General features: G+C 57.1%; 1 protein-coding gene across 12 annotated transcripts in view; it reads left to right on the forward strand.

Moving 5' to 3' along the window:
* MYO9B (myosin IXB) overlaps positions 1-21,754 on the forward strand; it is a 91,076-nt gene that overhangs the window by 61,578 nt on the left and 7,744 nt on the right. For 5 of the 12 annotated variants that reach the window (XM_060296847.1, XM_060296838.1, XM_060296845.1 and 2 more), the window contains exons 13-34: positions 640-844; positions 1,855-1,936; positions 3,010-3,099; positions 4,385-4,498; positions 5,964-6,003; positions 7,093-7,215; positions 8,081-8,161; positions 9,979-10,089; positions 11,514-11,636; positions 12,646-12,795; positions 12,879-13,045; positions 13,727-14,608; positions 15,328-15,400; positions 15,549-15,670; positions 17,429-17,562; positions 17,844-18,034; positions 19,289-19,387; positions 19,497-19,670; positions 19,780-19,821; positions 20,030-20,141; positions 20,927-21,000; positions 21,528-21,720. In XM_060296847.1, coding sequence (XP_060152830.1) covers positions 640-844; positions 1,855-1,936; positions 3,010-3,099; positions 4,385-4,498; positions 5,964-6,003; positions 7,093-7,215; positions 8,081-8,161; positions 9,979-10,089; positions 11,514-11,636; positions 12,646-12,795; positions 12,879-13,045; positions 13,727-14,608; positions 15,328-15,400; positions 15,549-15,670; positions 17,429-17,562; positions 17,844-18,034; positions 19,289-19,387; positions 19,497-19,670; positions 19,780-19,821; positions 20,030-20,141; positions 20,927-21,000; positions 21,528-21,720 — 3,382 coding nt within the window. Of the gene's footprint in view, positions 1-639; positions 845-1,854; positions 1,937-3,009; positions 3,100-3,365; positions 3,381-4,384; positions 4,499-5,963; positions 6,004-7,092; positions 7,216-8,080; positions 8,162-9,978; positions 10,090-11,513; positions 11,637-12,645; positions 12,796-12,878; positions 13,046-13,726; positions 14,609-15,327; positions 15,401-15,548; positions 15,671-17,428; positions 17,563-17,843; positions 18,035-19,288; positions 19,388-19,496; positions 19,671-19,779; positions 19,822-20,029; positions 20,142-20,926; positions 21,001-21,527; positions 21,721-21,754 lie in introns of all 12 variants that reach the window. The other 7 variants (XM_060296840.1, XM_060296839.1, XM_060296843.1 and 4 more) reach the window with 7 other exon arrangements.

Consider the following 21,754-nt stretch of genomic DNA (forward strand, 5'->3'; position numbering starts at 1 on the left):
AAGGGGACTGCGTGGGTACCCTGGAGGCCCCTTCCCTCTGGCACTTGCTCTGTCCCTCTTCTTTTTTTTTTTTTCTTTTTAAACTTTTTTTTTTATACATTTATTTATTTATTTTATTTTTGGCTGCATTGGGTCTTCGTTGCTGCACACAGGCTCTCTCTAGTTGAGGCGAGTGAGGGCTACTGTTCGTTGCAGTGTGCGGGCTTCTCATTGCGGTGGCTTCTCTTGTTGCGGATCATGGGCTCTAGGCGCACAGGTTTCAGTAGTGGCGGCTCGTGGGCTCTAGAGCGCAGGCTCAGTAGTTGTGGCGCACGGGCTTAGTTGCTCCACGGCATGTGGAGTTTTCCTGGACCAGGGCTCGAACCCGTGTCCCCTGCATGGGCAGGCGGATTCTTAACCCCTGCGCCACCAGGGAAGCCCCGTCCCTCCTCTTTATTGCTCTTGCTGGGCGAAGTTTCAGGGCTCTCGGACCCAGTGTCAAACCCCTGGCTCTACTGTCGAGGGCTCCACGGCAGGAGCCACGTCTCTGTTGTTGAGATGCACTGCCCACTAGTCCTTCCCATGCTGGCCCCCAGGGCCTCGGCCGGCACTGGCAAGGGACCACCCCCCTCCATCATCCCTCCTGCCACCCCCCACCAGGACTTCCGGGAGAAGAATATGGACTACATGCGGCCGGACATAGTGGCCCTCCTGCGGGGCAGCGACAGCTCCTACGTTCGGGAGCTCATCGGCATGGACCCCGTGGCCGTGTTCCGCTGGGCGGTGCTCCGGGCTGCCATCCAGGCCATGGCCGTGCTCCGGGAGGCCGGGCGCCTGCGGGCCGAGAGGGCTGAAAAGGCTGCAGGTAGGAGGGTCCCCAGGTCACTGTTGAGAAGAGGACACTCATAGTCCGTTGCAAAGTGTACATTTTCATTTCATTTCGCACATTCCCAAGGTTGTACAACCAGCACTTCTCTCTGGCTCCCCAAACTCTTTCTTTTTTTCTTTTCCATTATAGTTTATTGCAAGATATTGAATATAGTTCCCAGTGCTATACAGTAGGACTTTGTTGTTTATTTTATATGTAATAGTTTGTATCTGCTAATCCCAAACTCCTAATTTATCCCTCCTGCCACCCTTTTCCTTTGGTAACCATAGGTTTGTTTCCTATGTCTATGAGTCTGTTTAGTAAATAAGTTCATTTGTACTATTTTTCAGATGCAACATATAAGTGATAGCATATAAAATTTCTCTTTCTCTGTCTGACTCACTTCATTTAGTATGATAATTTCTAGGTCCATCCATGTTCTGCAAGTGGCATTGTTTCATTCTTTTTTATGGCTGAGTAATATTCCATTGTGTAAATATACCACATCTTCTTTATCCGTTCATCTGTTGATGGACATTTAGGTTGCTTTCATGCCTTGGCTGTTGTAAATTAGCTCCCAAGGTCTTTTATCGTCCCAAACGGAAAGTCTGTAGCGGGGTGTATAATTTAACCTCATACGTGCAAGGCAGGAAGGTGTGTCACCACTTTTCTGTGAGGATAACCTGAGGCCCAGAAGAGCTGAGTGGCTCCCCCAGGGTCACTCAGCTCGAGATACCAACCACGGCATTTTAGGAAGGGTGTCTATTAAAGGAGGACCAAAAGGTTAAAGCCTTTATGAGAAGTAGGAAATAGATGATGCTGTTTTGTGGGGAATGGAACATTTCACGGTTCCCCGTTCTGCCCAAATTTGAGTGTCAGGCCCTTTTTTTTTTTTTTTTTTTTTAAACGGACTCAAGTCAGGATCACAGCCTCCATGGAAAAGTTACAAAGTCCTTCAGCTACAAGCGACCCCCACCCCCCAAACTTCATCTGCTCTGTGTCCCCAGCAGGTCTGGGCAGCTCTGGTGCCCGAGGTCACCTGGGAGAGCTGCAGAGAGGAGCCAGCACCCCATCGGAAAAACTGTACCGGTGAGCGAGACCTTGATTTATCCCAAGTGAAGCCAGTAGTCAGCGGCATTGTTTAAAATGGCGCCAGAAACCCGACACTCTGAACCCAGGTCGGGGTTGACCAGAATAAGGAACACAGCAGCCGCTTCAACAAGAAAGACCCAGAAGTAACGGCATCTGGTGGCCGCATTTCTGCGAGGCAGGCCTCGTGCATCATCTGCCTTAGGGGGATGTGGGCGGCTCAGTTTACAAAGGAGCTTTTCATGGCCGGTCATGACCGTTGGCGGGTGGGGCCCAAGGGCTGCTGGTCTCACAGAGCAACAAGCTTGATTTAAGAGCACTTCCGCCCTTAGCCTGCCTGGGGTGTCCCGAAAGCCAATCAGCTAAGTTCCTTCACTCTCAGTCAGAAACACAGATGCACCGTTGCTTATAAGGGTGTCTTGTGGCCACCTAGCAATGGCCAAGGGTCCTCCACGTACCGCAGTTGCTACTGAGTGTAAAAGTGAGCAGGCTTGCGCTTCCAGGATTAAAAAAGGCTACACTGGACAGACATCTGAGGCCATGACAAAGCCAGGGGAGGGACCCTTCTGGCAGCCTGAGAGAGGCAGGCTACATTGAGAAGGGACCACTTGGGCCAGACAAGGCAGGCAGGGTGTGCTAGCCGTGGGGGCAGCATGTGCAAAGGCCCTGGGGCAGCTGAGTCCCCAACCTGTTTCTCAAGACTCAACAAATTCCCCAGGAGCGAGTCACAAAATTTCAAAACATGAAAAAGTCATTTTATTTTTGAACACTTTATAATAAAAACTCCCTCAGGAGATTCACAAACGCATATGTGTGGAGGTAGAGCTAGCACCTAGGTAAGTGACCCCATGTCGTTTGTCTGAAAGCAGCGTGTCATTTTCCTCCTTTTAAAAAGGTGCATTTTTAAATCAGCTTTTTCACCCAAAAGGAGGCAAGAGAAAAAAAAAAAAAGAAAACCACGTCCCAGTATTTGAAAGTGGCCCCTGACCCACTTGGTCTCCCCAGGGCCTGGCCCCCGGGCTGCGAATCCTGCCCCAAGAGCGCATTTAGTTTATACAGATTCTCCCTTTCAGCTGCTCAATGCTAGATTTCTCATTTGACGGCTCTGAGGAGTTCGATATTAACGCTTTTGAGGACATCATTGCTTTCTATGAAAGCAAGAAGTAAGTAGAAGCAAGGGCCTTCGAACCCAAGACCAGGGAGGCACGCCCAGGGGAGCCGTCACCCGAGGTGCTCAGCGCAGTATCCAGAGCAAGAGGGGGATCGGCGAGCCGAGGGGCGCTCTCGCCAGCTTTGGCCACGTCAGGGGGGTGTGGGCTGGAGCCAAGGGCCTCGTTGTCATCAGGAGCTCTGGCCGCTGCACTGACCGCTCAGGGTGTGGAGGTGAAACGTGACCCCTCTGTTGTCTTTGCTCTGTGCCTCCCTGGAGGGTGAGGGAGCAGAGGTAAGTGTGGCCATTCCGGCCCTGGGCATGGTGCATGGAACACAGACAGGGGGTTGCCGATCGGGGTCTTCCCAGGCCAACTGCTCAGAGCTTAAACATGTATTTAAAATAACTGGAACGAGGAATTTTTACAAAAGAGAGAAGGTCCCAGCTCATCCTGCAGCCGTCGCCACCTCATTTCTAGAAGTTCTATCCAAAACATTTGTCATCTAGACGTTTTTCGCGAGCATTCAGTTTTTGTCTCTAAGCCATTCTCATTCTCACACCTAAAATGTATGCTCAGCCCTGAACCCACGGCAACTGAACAAAAGAAAGCTAATAAGGTTGAATTTGGGGGGGTAAGGATCTTCAGTTAGGGTTTCTCACCCTTGGCACTCTGCTGGGTCACCCTGTGGTAGGGCCGTCCTGTGCACTGCAAGGAATTGAGAGGCATCCCTGGCCTCCACCCTCCAGATGCCAGTAGCGCCCCCTCCCCCAGTCAGGACAGCCAAGCATGGGGGATGGGGGGCAGGGGGCGGCATCGCCCCAGGTTGATCCGTGTGTGAATTCCAATTTGTTCTTCCCAAGGCATTTCTTGAAGCCCACAAGGAGGCAGCCCACAGAACCATCAGGAGAAACCAATCTGCTGCTTCCCACAGAGACCTCCCCGGTCTTCTGTTTTCAGTAGCCCCTTGATACTTTTTACAGACTCCAAAAGGCTCTTAAACGTGAGGCCTTTTCCAGCGATCCGAGATGCCATGTTGCAAACTCTGTTCAGCCGGAAGTGGCCCCAGCCCCCTGCCTCCCGGGAGGGCGGAGCCTCCTTGGGGTGGGCTGCTGCTCCCGGGTGAAGCCCTCTTCTTGGTGCAGGAGGGAGTGGCGGCAGCGTTCAGGCTTCCCCCAGCTGCATGTTTTGGCTCCAGTGGCCTGAGGACGGTCCCGACCGTGCCAGGGACCCTGAGGTGGCGGGCCCGCTGCTCTAACTTGGTCTTCTCTCTATCACTGCACCCCTCCCCCCCACCCAGCGATTTGCATGACCAAATCATCAAGACCATCAAAGGATTGCCCTGGCAGGGTGACGACCCCCGTAGGCTTCTCCAGTCCCTCAGTCGGCTCCAGAAACCCCGCACCTTCATCCTGTGAGTCCCCCCTGAGGCTGTGGGCACCCCCCGCTCCCCCACAAGTGCAACGACCGCCTCCCCGCCCGGGCCCGGCCCACGTGGGCTTCCTGTAACACTGAATCAGCCACTCTAAACGCTGCGCTGTCTTGTGGTTCTGTTCTCACACCAGCCGTCGCTAAGTGGTCCTCGTAATACTCCCTCCCTGGTGTCTGCACTGTGACCCAAATCCTTGCCAGCTCCCCAGTGCCCAGCACAGCTTCACAGGAATGCTCCCCCACGAAGCATCTGATTTTCTGCCCCCAAATGTGCAGAGCAAGGCTTGCTTCCCCTCGCCCCACCCCCGCCTTTGCCACCGTGAGCTTATAAAGAAGCCGTCAGAAGCAGGGTGTGCAATTTTGCGGGCCTCCGCGCATCCCGTGACCCTGCTTTGGGGGCGTGACGTGATACAAAGGGCCAGAAACCACACAGACTAGGTTTGGACCTTCCACTAACTCACTGCATGACCTGAGCGCTCTGAGCATTTGGCCTGTGTCTGCAAAGCAGGGGTGATGATTTTCGTACCCACATACCAGGTGGGCAGCAGCCTCAACCAATGGGCACAAGCAACCGCTCGGGGCTCAGGCCAGCAGAGAGCAAAGCTTGTGCCTGCCGTGCAGCCTGTTTGCAAAGTCATTTTTATTATGCCTTATTCCACCCCACCGGGATTAACGTGAAACCTGACACACAGAGAACCTCACAGCCGAGCATCTTGCAAATCTGTGGGGAACCGTTTTCTCAGTGGGTCTTAAAAACAGGCCAAGCTGCAATTTTTTTTTAAATCTTTCTCTCCTCTGCAAGATTCCATAAAGTGTCTAAGAGGGTAGGGGTCATCCCCCCTCCCTCGGCCAAAAGATCAGCTTTCATTTTTAACCTTCTGCCAGTTCGAGTCCAAAGGCTCCCCTACCCAGGCCCCCTCTCAGTTCTTTGCGAGACAGACCCCTGCCCTGCTGTCGGGGCGGGGGCGGAAGGGTCTCTGCGGACGGCTTGATGTTTGCCAACGTGTAGCAAATAGAGCTGGGACACCTGGTAGGCGTCAGAGCCTCGCGGGATCCCCCGAAGCCCCATGTGGGGCATCCCACCATCGTCCCGTGAGATCCCAGCTCCCCCATAGCCAGCCCTGTGCTCTGCCCTGTAGATGACCAGCCAGCCCTTCTGCTCCCAGACCAAGTGGCCCCCAGACCAGGTGCTCCTGCCACCCCAGGGGCAGCCGCTGGCCCAGTGAGGCCGGTGTGCACAGTCACAGGAGCAACAGTCCCCCACACATGTGCAGGGGAGCCCACCAGGTCCCCGGCGAGGCGGCGGCCTCGTTGCACTTGTGCCTCTGGACTCTCTTCCTCTCTCTGTTCTCACTCCATCTAACCCGCAAGGTGTGGCTTGCTGAACTAACCCAGATCCAGACATCGTGTTCCTTCTGTTCACAAAACCATTTTTAATATTTTGACAGGAAAAGTAAAGGTATCAAACAAAAGCAGATCATTCCAAAGGTAAACACGTGCGACACCGTCTGACACTGCCTTGCAAGCGCCTGGTTCAAGTTTTTCTGGAAAACTGGGGCGGCGGGGGGGGGGGCGGGAGGTGACTTTTAACTTCTCAAGCTTCTTTGATTCCTTCCCTTTCCTATCATCTCCCCCTTCCCCTCTAGAAAACAGTGTCTCCTGTTGAAATGATACAGAGGTGTCTTTGTTTGGGTTTCCTAGAGGCAGGGCCTGTGATGGGGATCTCTGCACAAGTGGTGTTTAAGGGGGAGCTCCCAGGAGAAACCCGAAGTGGGGGGAGGGAGGGGGAAGTAGTCTGGGCAGGGTCAGGACTGAGCCAGGAGGTGGGCTCAGCCTGATCCCCCGGGGAGCCCAGGAGTGTTTACCACAGAGCTTATCTCGCCGAGAGGCAATGGGACCCTTCTGTCATATCCCCACATCAGGGGTCTTTAGCTGCGATCCACCTCCAGAGGGTGGGATGGCTGCAGCACCTCGTGGGCATCCAGGGAGAGGAGGCCCTTCAGTCAGGGTGGTCCTGTCAGGAAGGGGGCAGCTGTGCACCGCTGGCAGCCAAGACCCCAGCAGCCGGCCTTGGGTCAAGTGCACCCTGACGTTCTGTCTAGTCTCTACGTACAGCGTGCAGACGGAGAGTATATAGCAACAGGTGGGCCAACAGGTCTGGCCAACAGGTGGGACAGCGCTAGTCCCCCTCATCAGCGACAGTAAGGGTTGGCCCATGAGGGAGAGCTGGCCGGAGGAGCGCACGTGGAAACACGGGGTGCTTGGCATTCCTTGAGCTGCGAGGAAGGAAGCCAGCACTCTGTAGCTCTTGGCTTCTGGGCACTCGGGCCACGAGAGGCTGTAACCAGCCCGCCCGGAGGCAGCGCCATCCACAGGACACAGCCCAGGTTCAGTCCCCCTGTCACCACCACCCGGCCCACCTGCCCCCACCCTGTCTCTGACAGCACAACCCCAAGACTGAGCCTCAGAGCTGCCACCTGGGAGGGGCATTGTTGTGACTCCGGGGACGTCCGAGAGGTCTCCCAGTGCCCGCTGGGGCTTTGGGAGGGCAGGCCGGACCCTGTGTTTCTATCCTAGAACCTGCTGGACTCCAAATCCCTGAAACTCATCATCAGTATGACCCTGCACGACCGCACCACCAAGTCCCTGCTGCACCTGCACAAGAAGAAGAAGCCGCCCAGCATCAGCGCCCAGTTCCAGGTAGGTGGCCCAAGGGGGCAGGAGGCGGTGCTGAACTCAGCCTGACACTCACGTGGCTGGGTCAAAACAAACCCAACACAGGCAGCCTACTGTTATCCCGGGGGCTCCTGACCTCGTCAGAGCTTGACATTTGGGGTTGGGTCATCCTCCGTGGTGGGGGCCGTCGTATGAGTTGTGGGACGCTCAGCAGCATCGCTAGCCTCCACCCACCAGATACCAGCAGCGCTGTCCAGTCACGACAACCAGAAAGCCTCCAGATCTTGCCAAATTCCCCTGGGGTAACAGAATCACCCTTGGTTGAGAACCACCAAGTTAAAAGAGTCATGAATCAGCATGTGAGTTGACGTGACCACCAAACTGTGTCCTTAGGTCATGTTTCCCTTTTTTACCTGGTTGCCAGGAAGCTCAGGGACACTTTCTTTCTTTTTTTCAGTGGGGTCCAATGGCCGCTGGCCCTTTTTTTTTTTTTTTTTTTTTTTAATTACCCCATGTAGGAACTACCACAAATCCTTTTTGGAAGCAGCAGGCCAGAGACTAAAGCCACTGCATCCATGGTCCCTTCTGAGGCTGACCCGTGTTTTAAATCCCAGAAAGAGTCTATCTGGTTCCACCACCTTCCCCGCACTGACACAGAAGCAGGAGGGCCCTGGGAAGATGGTGGCTCTCAGCCATGGGGACCCCTCAGCTCCCTTGGGGGCTCCCCGGGGTAGCACAGCCTCTGGTCAGAATGTCGCGCTGCAACCTCCCATGTCCTACATTAGCACGGATGCCCCGCTGCCGATACAGGCAGGTGACCTGGCTCCCCTCCCACCGAGGAGTGTGTTCTTGGGGGTCCCAGCTCAGCACCTTCCCCCTCTCTCCCCAGACATCCCTTAATAAGCTCCTGGAGGCGCTGGGGAAGGCAGAGCCCTTCTTCATCCGCTGCATCCGCTCCAACGCCGAGAAGGTGAGGGGCTCCCACGTCTCGGGGGCGGTGAAAGCCAAGCCGAGGTCTGGTGGCTCGGCAAGGGGTGTTCCTGTTGTGGGGGGCGGTGGGCGGTGCTGGGAGCGGGGAGGGCTGGTCAGGAGAGTCCTCAAGGAAGCAAGTGTCCACACAGGTTTCGGGAACTGTAGACGTGTGCTGTAGCCGGGGGTAGAGGGGGTCAACAGGAGGCAGCAAGGGCAACCTGGTGACCAGCCAAGAATAGAGACGTCCTCTGGAACATGGCGGGGCTCCAGAGAAAGTCTGTCCGAAGAGGGACAGGTCGGGGGTGCTCTTCAGATATATCCCAAAGGCAATCGGTGCAGAGAATGTGCTGGAAGGAAGAGGTTGAAGTCAGGCAACAGAGCCTGCCGCTCATCCTGAACTTTCTGGAAAGACAGAGCACGAGTGGGGGCCAACAGTGGCGGGCTCAGCCCCTGCAGCCAGGCTTCCTTCTCCCCAGGGGTCCACCGGCCACTCCATCCCCTCAGGGACTTTGCTGGAGGCCATTTGGGACCTGGGCTCCCTCCCAGGCACAAACCGATCTCTGAGCAAGTGCCTCTTGGCAACTCTGTTCACCCACGCTCTCTGTCTCTACTCTTCCTGTTTCCCTGCCTCTCCCCTGCTCCTGGGACGCTCTGCTAACGTCCAGAGCCCAGCTTGGCCCTGCCAGGTGCCACGGCTTTCCGTCCCCAGGCGAGGACCTGGACTCACTCTGTCTCCCCTCCCTTGTCCCATTCCTGGTCCCCCAGTGGCATCTCAGAGAGTTCTGTCCCCCTTCCCCACCTTCCACCAGCAGCAGAATGAGGCCTGTCTTCTCCACCCATTCGGATTTTGCCTCAGCTTTGGGCAACTCGGGAAACGCTCCATCAGCACCTGCTTTGGACATGGGCCATGGCTGCAGATCATTCTTTGCTGTAGGGGGCCCTATGCTATGCTTTTTAGTGTATTGAGTAGAATCCCTTGTCTCCAAGAGCCCACCACATACCAGAAGCCCCCCCCGCCAACCCAATCATGACATCCCTCCCCTCATGCCATTCCCTCCCCTCCATCCACTTAAAATAACCCCCACCAGCATGGAGTCCAGGCCCCTGAGCTCTGGGCTGGAAGCTCACTGATCCAGCCTTATTTCAGCCCCTCCTCCCCCTCACCCCCACCCCTCCATCAGCAAGCATCTCTCTGCATCCCTGTCCATCCCTTGGCTTCCCCTTCCTCCTTCGGGCCTTCACCCAGCTGCTCCCTGCCCGCCCCCCCTGCCTGTCCTCTACTCAGCCCTCAGGACTCAGCCCAGGGTCCCCTCTCCTATGACACCTCCCACGGGGGGCCCAGCAGTGTGTTCTGTCTGCCGAATCCCCACTACTCACCCTGATAGGTGGCACAGGGTATGAGTTTAACAGGTTTGGAAAGGGGCCTTTAGGAAATAACTCTTTGCAGCAAATTCTCTTGAGTGAGGCAGTGAGAAGTGGCATCTGTCTCCCGGACAACAGGGAATAGAGCAGATCAGATGGCCAAGTTTTCTAGAAGAGATGAATGCCTTAGGCATCACTGCTGAGTGGCCCCATGTCTTTATTCCCAAAAAAACGTCTGGAGCAAGGAAAAAAAAAAAAACAGATCCTGCAGGTGCCCGCGCCTGCCAGGTTGGGGACATTCCCAGATCAGCCCCAGCCCACAGGTGTGCCCTGACTGCATCCGTATCTGGAGTCCCGAGGGATGGCAGTCACGTGGGAATAGACACCTCTTCCCAGGGATCCTGTCCCCAGCCACCTACAGGCATCTGCCCTGATTGCTCAATCCTGTTTCAGAAAGAGCTGTGTTTCGATGATGAGCTGGTGCTGCAGCAGCTGCGCTACACAGGCATGCTGGAGACCGTGCGGATCCGGAGGTCGGGCTACAGCGCCAAGTACACGTTCCAGGTAGGATGCTCTTGTGCACATGCATGGCTGCCTGGGATACTAGCCACCTCCGGAAAGAGCGCGTCTATGGAGCATGAGCCTGGCAGGTTACTTTCCATTAGGGTTTCTTCACACTGGCTGGCACTGTTGGCATTTGTACCAGATCATTCTTTTCTCATGGTCGGGGACATAGTGCCTCGCAAGAGGTGTGTTAAACCAAGTGGGGAAGAGGGAACTGTACAAGCAGATCCCTGTGCAGGTCGGCCCTTTATTGAGCATCTTCTGTAATACACACTTTTATACCCAGCTCTTTTATTCTGTCAACCAGCAGCAAGGGGGCCCTGCTTCCTATTTTCCCAATATGGAAACTGAGGCCCAAGGAGGTGATGACTTCAGAGATGACTCCCTGGGCTTTCTAGAAACACAGAAGATCACCAGTAACCTCACATTGGTGAAGACCAAATTACAGCAGTTTCTCAACCACGTCACCGTTGACACTTGGGGCTGGGTCATTCTCTGTGGTGAGGGCCGCCCTGTGCACCATTGGGTGTTGAGCAGCATCCCTGGCCTCCACCCGCAAGATGCCAGGAACACTATTCCCCTGAGTTCTGACAACCCAAGATGTCTCCATGTATCACTGAATGTCCCCAGGGGTCCACATGGCCCAGGTTGAGAACCCCTGGCTCATGCTGGGAGCTGGCAGCAGCTGTGTGGTGCTCGAGCACTGGGCCTGAAACCAGAGGCGGCAGCACGTGGTCCCCGTTCAGGCTTTACCCGTATGGCCTCAGGGACATGGCTTCATTGTGGCATGCCTCCCTTTTTCATCCACAGAATGGGAATGTCATCTTTCTGATCCTACATAAATAGGAAAGGCAAATTACCGAAAAGGGAGAAAATGCTGGTGTGTCTCATTAATGGCTTCGCTCTTAAAAATTTGGCGTAATTGTTTACTTAAAAAGGGCATACCTTAGGACTTCCCTGGTGGTGCAGTGGTTAGGATGCTGCGCTTCCACTGCAGGAGGCACAGGTTCTATCCCTGGTTGGGGAACTAAGATCCCGCATGCCGTGCAATGAGGCCAGAAAAGCGAGGGCAGTGTGGGGACATGCCTCCAGCTATGGTTCAGCCTTCTAATGAGCCAGACTGTGGGCCCCCCAAGAGCAGCTCCATCTCCTGGCTGCCCCCCAACAACGCCAGCACCCAGCAGGTCCTCAGTGGTCACTCACTGACTGACTGAAAGATCGGTGCTCTGTGTCTGCGACAGTCTTTCTTAAGCTTTAGACTGTTTCAGAAAGTCCAAGATTTTAGCTTTGTCAGTACTGTTCACATCAAACCAAGTTTTGCCTTCAGAAACTCGGCTTGACCAGAGAATTGCTGGAGCCCCGTCTTCTTGTCGGGTGGCAGAAACACTAACGCAGATTTTCCTTTCTCGGCCAAAATCACCCAGGATTTCACGGAGCAGTTCCAGGTACTGTTGCCCAAGAATGCCCAGCCCTGCAGGGAGGTTATCTCTGCCCTGCTGGAGAAGATGGACATAGACAAGAGGAGCTACCAAATCGGCAAGACCAAGGTCAGTGTTTGCACCCCTCAGGGTGGCTGCAAACTGTACCCCACCTTCTGCTACACACAGGGTCCTCCCATGGCCCAAGCCACTCACTGAAAAATAAGGGGCTCTGCTGAGGAAGTGCGTTTCTTGGCGCCCAGCACGTTATTTCTTCCTGGAAGGCAGAGGGGCAGACCTAAGGTGTGGGGCTCAGGCATCAGACCATCACACCATAGCACAGGATGTTCAGGAGCTAGTCGGTAACCTTTGTAATGTCTGGCAGCTCCCCAACAGGGCTCTACCAGATGTGACAAGTCTCCTCACAGTGCCCCAACAGGTTAATCATATAGAGTTACCATGTGGCCCAGCAATTCCGCTCCTAGGTATCAACCCAAAAGAACTGAAAATAGATGTGCAAACAAATCCTTGTACATGTATGTTCATAGTGGCACTAGTCACTTGCCAAAAGGTAGAAATAATTCATGTATCCATCAACAGATGATAGATAAACAAAATGTGGGCCATTCACTTAGTGGAGTATTATTCAGCCCTGATACACGCTTACGTGGATGAACCTTGAAAACGTCATGCTGAGTGAAAGAAGTCAGACACAAAAGGCCACAGATTGTGTGATCTCATTAATATGAAATGTCCAGAACATGTAAATCCATAGAGACAGAAAGCAGATTAGTGATTGCCAGGGGCTGGGGGAGGGGGGTTAGGAAATGACTGCTGATGGGCACGGAGTCTCCCTTTGGGGTGATGGAAATGTTTCAGAGCTAGATCCAGGTGATGGCTGCACAATATTGTGAACGTACTAAATGCCACTGAATTGTTCACTTTAAATGGTTAATTTTATGTTCTGGGAATTCTATCTCAATATTTAAAAAAAAAAAAAAAAAACTCCCCTTGGTCAGGTCAGGTCAGTCAGCACACCAGCTTGGTCTCACGTAATCCCGGGGTGGGCTGAGCAGACCTGTCGAGTACAGGGGTTCTGGAGGCCATGTTGACCCCTCCTGTGCCCACTCCCTGCTAGGTTTTCCTGAAGGAGACGGAGCGGCAGGCCCTGCAGGAGACACTGCACCGGGAGGTCGTGCGGAAGATCCTGCTCCTGCAGAGCTGGTTCCGGATGGTGCTGGAGCGCAGGCACTTCCTACAGATGAGGCGGGCGGCCGTCACCATCCAGGTCCTGAGGGGGCCCATGGGGCCGGGGACGGGGGTGGCCGGGGTCTCGCCCTCCCAGCCCCTGAATGCCCCCTCCACTCTCAGGCCTGCTGGCGGTCCTACCGCGTCCGCCGGGCACTGGAGAGGACACAGGCAGCAGTGTACCTCCAGGCCGCATGGAGGGGCTACCGGCAGCGGGCAGCCTACCAGCTCCAGAGACAGACCATCATCCGTCTGCAGAGCCTCTGCCGGGGGCACCTGCAGCGCAGGAGGTGAGCAGAATGGGACCAAGCCCCCCGCCCCCCCGCCCCCCAGAACATTCCACTCACCGAAGGGCTGCCTGAGACACCGTCTGGCCAGTGGAGCTGTCTGGACACAGGGAGGCTGAGGAGGGGCTGGCAGGCATCTAGCCATCTGGGCACACAGGACCCTAGAGGGACGCTCCAGGGCTGGTAGGTGGCACCTACTGGCAAAACCCCAGGTCACCACTGGCGGTACTCAGTCTCTGCCAGGGACCCCCGCACCACCACTGCACCTGCCCACCCCAGGCAGGTTGGCAGAGCACCTGGATTCAGAGCTGGAGGGTTCAGGCCACCAGGACCAGCCATCAGGGGGCTCCCCTCACCCCCGCTCACACACGAAGCCTGGGAATCCACCAGGACAGGGACCCCAAAGGAATTCAGAGGGTTCTGAACAGATCCCTCCCACAACAGACCTGATAAAGGTTCCCCTGAACCAGCCAGGCAGAGGTGGCCATGACAACAAGAGGCCATTCCGTGTCTCCCCCTTCCCTGACTGAGGAGGTTCTGCCTTTCCAGAAGCATCTCTGAGGGCCAGGGTCTCGCCACATGCCACCTGGCCCCCCACCCCTGCACCTGCAGGTAGAAAAGGGGTCCCCAACGCCCTGGGTGGATTTGTTCCTGAAAGCACTCCCTTCACTTTCCCCCCACCAGCTTCAGCCAGATGGTGGCAGAGAAGCAGAAGGCTGCAGAGAAGGAGAGGGAAGCCCAGCGAGCCGCCAAACAGGAAACAGCAGAGACCGGGCCGGGCTGGGCAGCTGGGCAGGAGCCCTCGCAGGGCCCAGAACCATCCAAGGACGGCGAGCATTTGGAGCTGGAGCCCGAGGCGTGGCCCAGTGACAGGTCCCCCGTGGAGAGCTCCCGACCGGAGAAGGCGCCCCCAGCCCAGAAAAACGCAGCCGAAAGTCACGAGAAAGTGCCCAGCAGCCGGGAGAAGCGCGAGTCACGCCGGCAGAGGGGGCTGGAGCACGTGAAGCTCCAGAACAAGCACATCCAGTCCTGTAAGGAAGAGCACGCCCTCAGAGAACCTTCTGGAAGGGCCGTCCCAGAGCCACAAGAGAGCCTCGCAGAAGACAGAAAGGAGGACAGAGAAGATGAAAGCCCTCGGGACGCGAGGACGGACACAGGGCTGGCTCCTCCTGAAAAGCAGCCCGAGGAGCCCCCGCAGCCCACGCCGGGCAGCCTGGTCCCAGCTGAAGCCCAGGGCGGGAGCCCCAGGCCCGGCCACGTGGAACGACCCACCAGCCTGGCCCTGGACAGCAGGGTCGGCGTGCCGGCCCCCGGTGCCACCCCGGAGACTCCCAAGGACAAGAGCAAGCTGGGGGTTGGCCCGAGGGCCCAGGACAGGCCCGAGAGCCCAGGAGGCTCCACCCAGATTCAGCGGTACAGGGACCCAGACGCCGAGCGGCTGGCCAGCGCCGTGGAGCTGTGGCGGGGCAAGAAGCTGATGACCGCTGGCCCCAGCACCGTGCTGAGCCAGTCCCTGGACCTCAGCAAGCGGCACCGGGCCGAGGGGGTCGCCCTCACGCCCACAAAGTAAGCCCTGTACCCTCCTTTCTCCAAGGGCTGGGGTGGGCGGGCAGGGTCGGGGGTTACATAGCCAAAGCCTGGAGCAGGACCGAGGCAGCGCCACGCATCCCAGAAACGCGTGAGGCTCTGTGCCTGAGAGCTGACACCAGGTGGGTAGGAGCCCCAAGGAAGAAGGGCCCAGGGGGTGGGGAGAGGCTCGGGGAAGACGAGGCACCTTCCGGGAACCCTGAAGCCCCTGTCCAAATGAGCCCAGTTCACACAGAAAGCCTCCAGCCTTGTGGAAAGTGGTCCCTTGGGTTGAGGTCCCCCCCCTCCCCAGCCTGCCTGGACCTCAGTTTCCTCATCAACAGTGGGACTGATTACACGCACCCAGAGGCTGAAAGAGCAGCTCTCGACACACTCGGACCCCAGTTGGCTAAATATTGGTGACTCCGAATCACCAGCCCCTTGTCCCAGAGGGCTGCCTGTCCAAAGGAATAAAGAGATGGAGGAAGATGCAGGCCTTTTGCTAGGGCAGGCTTTCTCGGCCTTGGCACAGTGGACCCCTGGGGCCGTCTCGATCTCTGTGGTGGGGGCCGTCCTGGGCACGGTGGGGGGCAGAACAGCATCCCTGGTTTCCGCCCACCAGATGCCAGTAGCACTACCCTCTCCCTCTCAGTCATGGCAACCCCAAATGTCTCCTACTCACCCTTGTCAGTAAAAGCCACATTTCTGTGATCTCGCAGGGAGAGGCGCATTTCCTTATCCACGAGCGACGTCTCCAGGCTCCTCTCGTCCCCGTCCCAGACCAAGACTCAGGTAAAGCTTTAGGCGGCAGCTCTCACCCCTGAGGGTCCAAGCACCACCAGAAGGGAACGGTGGATAGAATGCATGGTGGCACCGGGACCCACACCTTCCCTCCGGAGAGGGCGCCTGCCTTTGCTTACCCAGCCCCCCTCCCCTACAGCCTTCTGCAGAAACCATGGACGGGGAGCCCAGCACGAAGAAGCTGGCCATCCAGAAGAAGAAGTCGGGTGACGCATCCTTGGGGACAGATGCTGGGCTGTCCCCAGGCTCCGTCGATTCTAAGTAAGTGTGGGGTTTTGGGGTGTGGGCTCAGGCCACCAGAGGACACCCAGGGTGTCCAGGTCCTCCAGTCCCGGAGCAGTCTGATCTCCTAAGCTGATCACACGTTTCTCACTTTTTTTTTTTTTGGCCACACGGCTTGAAGGATCTTAGTTCCCTGACCAGGATTGAACCTGGGCCCTGGCAGTGAAAGCACAGAGTCCTAACCACTGAACCACCAGGAAATTCCCATAAGCCGACTGCACTTATATGAAGCTCTTTTGGGGAGACGTTCGCTGAGCAGTTCCGTGAGGAGAAACCCACGCGGAGCTCGGGTTGTGGCCACATTGGGGTGAAATGATTCCCACTGAAACCTAGAGCCAGTGTGGGTCACCTCCTCTGAGGCCACAGACAGACAGTGTCCATTTGGCTGTTTATGGAATGAGAACCAGCTCCCAGCTTCTCCATCCCCACATCCAGGAACCCCTCCTTGGTCCTTAGATAGCAAAAACTGGGCCAAGGCTCTGTCCCCAGAAAGCCTCTGCCACAGTGCTCTGTTCACAGAGCAGAGAGGTTGGGCCCTGGGACGGGGGAGCTTTGACCCAAACTCAGGACGGGAACCTGAGGACGGTGAGGAACGGGCTGCAGTGGGAGGAGAGAGCCCCCTACTTTCGGGAGACCCCACCACCACAACAAAGTACCACAAACAGGGTGTCTTCAAACAATAGGAGTTTACTCTCTTGTGGTTCTGGAGGCCGGAAGTGTGAAATCAAGGTGTGGGCAGGGCCGTGCTCCCTCCAAAGGATCTCGGGGAGGATCCTTCCTTGCCTCTTCCAGCTTCTGGGGGCTCCAGGCATTCCTTGGCTTGTGGCTGCATCACCCCCCCTCCAATCTCAGCCTCTGTCTTCACATGACATTCGTCTCTCCCCTGTGTCTTCTCTTTTTCTGTCTCTTATAAAGACACTTGTCATGGGCTTTAGAGCGCATCTGGGTAATCCAGGATGACTCAGAATCTTGAGATCCTTCATTTAGTGTCCTAGTCCATTCGGGCTACTGTAACAAAACACCACAGACTGACCTGGAGGCTGGCAGTCCAAGATCAAGGTGCCGGCAGATTTGATATCTGATTCATAGACACCTTCTTCTTGCTGGGTCCTCACATGGCAGAAGTGGTGAGGGAGCTCTCTGGGGTCTCTCATGAGGGCATGAATCCCATTCATGATGGCTCCACCCTCATGACCTAATCAGCTCCCAAAGGCCCCACCTCCCGACACCATCACACTGAGAGTTAGGCTTCAACATACAGATATGGGGGGACACATATTCAGTCCATAGCATTTAGTCACATCTGCAAAGACCATTTTCCCAGATAAGATCATGCTTATAGACCCTGAGTGTTAGCACATGGACATACCTTTTGGGTGGAGCCACCATTCACCCCATCACATGCCCAGTATCCATAGTACATGATTTGCTATTTATTCTTTGAGGTTTTTTTCCCCTAACCTTGTGCCTATAAAAGAATCTTGGGGGAGGGGACGGGGGGGTAATTTTTTTTTTAATGTGAAAATGGGGTCACGCTGTGACATCTGCTCAGCATCTCGCTCTTTTGCCCGACTCCCCTGTCAGTTCACACAGATCAACCGTATTTTTAGTGGCATCCCCTTCCAATGATAACCAAGACGAGGGCTATTTCTCATTACAGTAAGTGGACCCTTGTTTGGCCTCACATCTGCCTTCATTTCCTGAGGCTTAAGCGGAATCCCTTACTTTGTCCTACAGATCCACGTTTAAGAGACTTTTCCTGCATAAGAACAAGGATAAGAAATACAGCCTGGAGGGCACAGAGGAGACAGAGAACACAGCACCCGGGCAAGTCGTACTGGAAGCCGCCGCCATGAAGAAGAATCTAGAAGGTTGGTCTCCCGCAGCCTCAGGGACAGACAGCAGAGCCACTGGGGCCCCTGAGGACAGTCTCCAGATGGGGCCTTGAGTCAGCTGTGGGCCAAGCCCTGGCTGCAGGGCTTTGGGACTGGTCCCCATCCCCAGAGGCGCTCTCTGGCCGCGGACCTCAGTGTGTGACAGCACAGGTCCCTGGTTCTCTGCACTTGTGACCATGCCCCAGAGGCCAACCTGAGTCTTCCCCAGGAACCCACGGCCCTTACCAGCCTCTCTTGCCTCCCGCCCCCCTCCCCAGCCCCCTCCAGCCACCAGCACCGCCACGCCGCCGGCGAGAAGCACGCCAAGGAGCCAGGAGGCAAAGGGAAGAAGAACCGGAACCTCAAGATTGGCAAAATCACGGTGTCAGAGAAGTGGCGAGAGTCGGTGTTCCGCAAGATCACCAACGCCAACGAGCTCAAGTACCTGGATGAGTTCCTGCTCAACAAGGTGGGCCAGCCGGGGCCCCAGGCCTCCCCAGAGAGCCTGGCAGTTTTGCAAACCACCTGGCAGTTTTGCAAACCGTCATACCAAAGGCTTTATCAGGCGGGAATGGAAAGTCCAGGTCCACGGTTCCAACACACAGAAAGTTCTGGAAACCACACCCTTGTTCCTAAGTTTGGCATCAGCTGCTTTTCTGTAAAACCTGGCAGGGGTTCCCGAGAGGTCGCTTGTAGCCTACATTCATCCTGCTCGGTGGGGATGCTTACGTTTTGCTACAAAATGTGTGTCTTATTATGGGGGCCGCACAGAACGTGTGGAAGTGAGTCACACCTGCATCACCTGATTCTGGGACCCCCGGCCCTGCCGGAATCATCTAGAGCACACGTGCATGTGCACACGTGGGTTGGGCACCCAGCAGAGGCATTCTGTCCTGCAGTTCCTGCCCAGGAAGTTTGAGATCCGCTGTTGAAAGACACGTGGTTTGCTGTCTCAGAGCGCCCCTTGGGGGCAGTGGCCCACTTTCTCACACACATGAGAAAAAGGAAGCATTAGCCTCCAGAATAATCTTCCAGGCAAGGCACCTGACAGGTGTCCTGCCAGGCTGCTCCTGTAGGTCCTGCAACATTTCCTTGTCCTGCCGCTCAGCTGCAGCTGACCGCGAACAAATTATTTTACTTAGCACACACTTTTACAAAATGCGTTCAGTTCCAGGCAATGATTGAGCACTTAGCGTGCGAGACAGAGGTGAAGAAATCACAGCCTGCACTCAGGGTATTCATGGCCCCAGCCGCAGGCAGTCCCACAGCAAACAGTGTGGTGTTTGAGAGCTTCAGAAGGAGACAGAGGGCTGACAGGAACAGTTAAGGGGTGGAGGCATGGTGAAATGACCAGGCCATTTGAGGCAGCCCCCGTCCTGGAGCACAGCCGGGCACTGAGCGCCGGGGTGGGGCGGCAGGAAGGGCCCCAGTTAAACCAGTGTTTCTCAGCCAGGGGTGAGTCTGCCCCCAGGGGACACATGGCAACATCAGTAGATGTTTTTAGTCCTCACAAGCTACCAGCATCTGGTGGGGGAGGCCAGGAGTGCTGCTCAACACCCACAGTGAGTGATCTCCGACACATCAGGGTTGGCAAGAGGGCCGGGATGTTTCCCTGCAAGCCCAGGGGAGCCAGGGAAGGACTTGGGATGGGGCGGAGCTATGGCCGCCCAGATGCCCGGCCTGAGGTCACGTGGGGTCAGCACACCTCTCCCTTCCTCTCCAGATAAATGACCTGCGTTCCCAGAAGACTCCCATCGAGAGCTTATTCATCGAAGCCACCGAGAAGTTCCGAAGCAACCTCAAGACCATGTATTCCGTCCCTGTACGTGGAGCCCCAGCCCCAGGGAGGGCCCCCGCGGCAAACCCCGTGCCCTCCCCCGGGCACCCCCGTCTGTCTGTCTCACAGAGGCTCACACCCTGCATTGCCACAGAACGGGAAGATCCACGTCGGCTACAAGGACCTGATGGAGAACTACCAGATCGTCGTGAGCAACCTGGCGGCCGAGCGCGGCGAGAAGGACACCAACCTGGTCCTCAACCTCTTCCAGTCGCTGCTGGACGAGTTCACCCGCGGGCACACCAAGAACGACTTCGAGCCTCCCAAGGTGGGTGCTACCGCTCCAGGCGAGGGAGGGTCCCGGCGCCAGGACGTCGCTGGGGTGGGGGTGTCCCCAGGGGACCCCACACAGAGCTGGCCTTTGTGCTCCCTCACAGCAGAGCAAAGCTCAGAAGAAGAAGCGGAAGCAGGAACGTGCTGTGAGTATGTGTGTTCTCGCGTGCACGTGCACGGGTGTGCGCATGTCTGTGTGTGCACATGTGTACGCGGGCGGGTGTGTGTTTTCCTACTCGGCCTTAAGGGCCCCCGGTCCTGAGATGCCGCAGGCAGCGTCCCCACTGTGCGGCCCCGTGGCCACCTCGTTGGGGGTCCACCTTCCCACTCGGCCCCCCTCCCCCACTGCTGCAGGTCCAGCAGCACAACGGGCACGTGTTCGCCAGCTACCAAGTGAGCATCCCCCAGTCCTGCGAGCAGTGCCTCTCCTACATCTGGCTCATGGACAAGGCCCTGCTCTGCAGCGGTGAGTGCCCCTCGCCCACCGATCGCCCACCGTGCCCCTGACCGCCCCCCCCAGGCCCCCCGACTGCCCCCCCAGGCCCCCCGACTCCCACTGCACACCCCTTGACCCCCCACCATGTCCCCAACCCCTCACGGTGCACCCGGGCCTTCACCCCAGCTACAGGGTTGATCCTCCCAGAGCACTGCCCCTCACCACAGGGGCAGTAAGGCCGCACCTCACCCACTCAAATGCCCCGCTGTCACGCTGGGGCAGGGGCCGGTCCTCAACTGACCCCCAGGCCCCCCCCCAACTCCGCAGCCTCCCCTCTGCACGCCTACCTGGGCAAGTCACCCTGGGCCGTATCTCCGGGTCTTTGTTCATGCTGCTCTCACTGCCTGAAGTGCTGGCCCCTCCCCCATGTGCCAGGCGAGGCCAGTCAGTCCCCACAGGGACCCTGAGAGCCAGGTGCAGCCCAGGGTGAGCCAGCCGGCCCCCAGTCAGGCAGCCAGGAGGTGGCCAAGGCCGGGTGGGGAGCCAGTCAGCCCCCAGGGTCCCAGGCTGGGTCAGGAGTCCTCTAGCACTGCAGTTTTCCCGCCAGGACCAGTCAGGGTTGGCTTTCTTTTCGGGCCAGGGTAACCTCTCCCCTTGGCCCCTGTGTGAGGAGCAGCCCGCCACTCCGTGTCCATCGTAAATACCCAGGCAGTTGTCACTGTCCTGAGACACGGGGACAGGCGGCCACGGGACCCATGGGTCCCCGATGCGCGTCAGTGACCGCCCTCTCCCCCTCCCCCACCATGACCTCCTAGTGTGCAAGATGACCTGCCACAAGAAGTGTGTGCACAAGATTCAGACCTACTGCTCTTACACAAGTGGGAAGAAGGTGAGCCTGCTGGGGCCGGGAACTCTCCAGAACACCTGGGGGAGGCCGTTCTGAGAGATGTGGAGGAGAAGGGTGTGCTAGGTGCAAGGCCAAGGCTGGGTGTCAGGTGGGAGCACGGAGCTGGTGGGAGGGGCTGGTCCCGAAGCAGAGCGCACCCCGGTCCTGTCAGAGCCCCCAGAGGGCCCCCCAAAGCTGGGGCCAGGCTTGTGTGTGCACCCCAGGCCTTGGCCCTGCTCTTCCCCCCTCCAGGTGGAAGGAAACCCCTACCCTGCACGAGGGAGGCGGGGTCCTACGGGCTGGCACAAGCCAGGATCAGCTGGGCGGAGGGGACTGTGGTACTTCACACAGGGACCCCCTGCCAGCAGCCATCCGGGGACCTCCACAGCCCGGCACCTCTGGCAGCCGTGCAAGAGAGGACGAGGAGCACGGGGGGTGGCGGCCACAGAGGAAGCCGGGCTGAGGGGGGCGGGTGACAGGGAGGACAACCAGCCCAGGCCTGACCCTCACCCCCATCCCCGTCGTCGCAGATCGAGCCAGGCACTGAGCCGGGCCACTTTGGCGTGTGCGTGGACAGCCTGACCAGCGACAAGGTCTCAGTGCCCATCGTGCTGGAGAAGCTTCTGGAACACGTGGAGATGCACGGCTTGTACACCGAGGGCCTCTACCGCAAGTCGGGTGCCGCCAACCGCACGAGGGAGCTCCGGCAGGCGCTGCAGACAGGTGGGTGCTGCGGACAGGTAGGTGTCAAGGGCAG

Source organism: Globicephala melas, chromosome 3, assembly GCF_963455315.2.
Source record: "Globicephala melas chromosome 3, mGloMel1.2, whole genome shotgun sequence".
Classification (NCBI taxonomy): Eukaryota; Metazoa; Chordata; class Mammalia; order Artiodactyla; family Delphinidae; genus Globicephala; species Globicephala melas.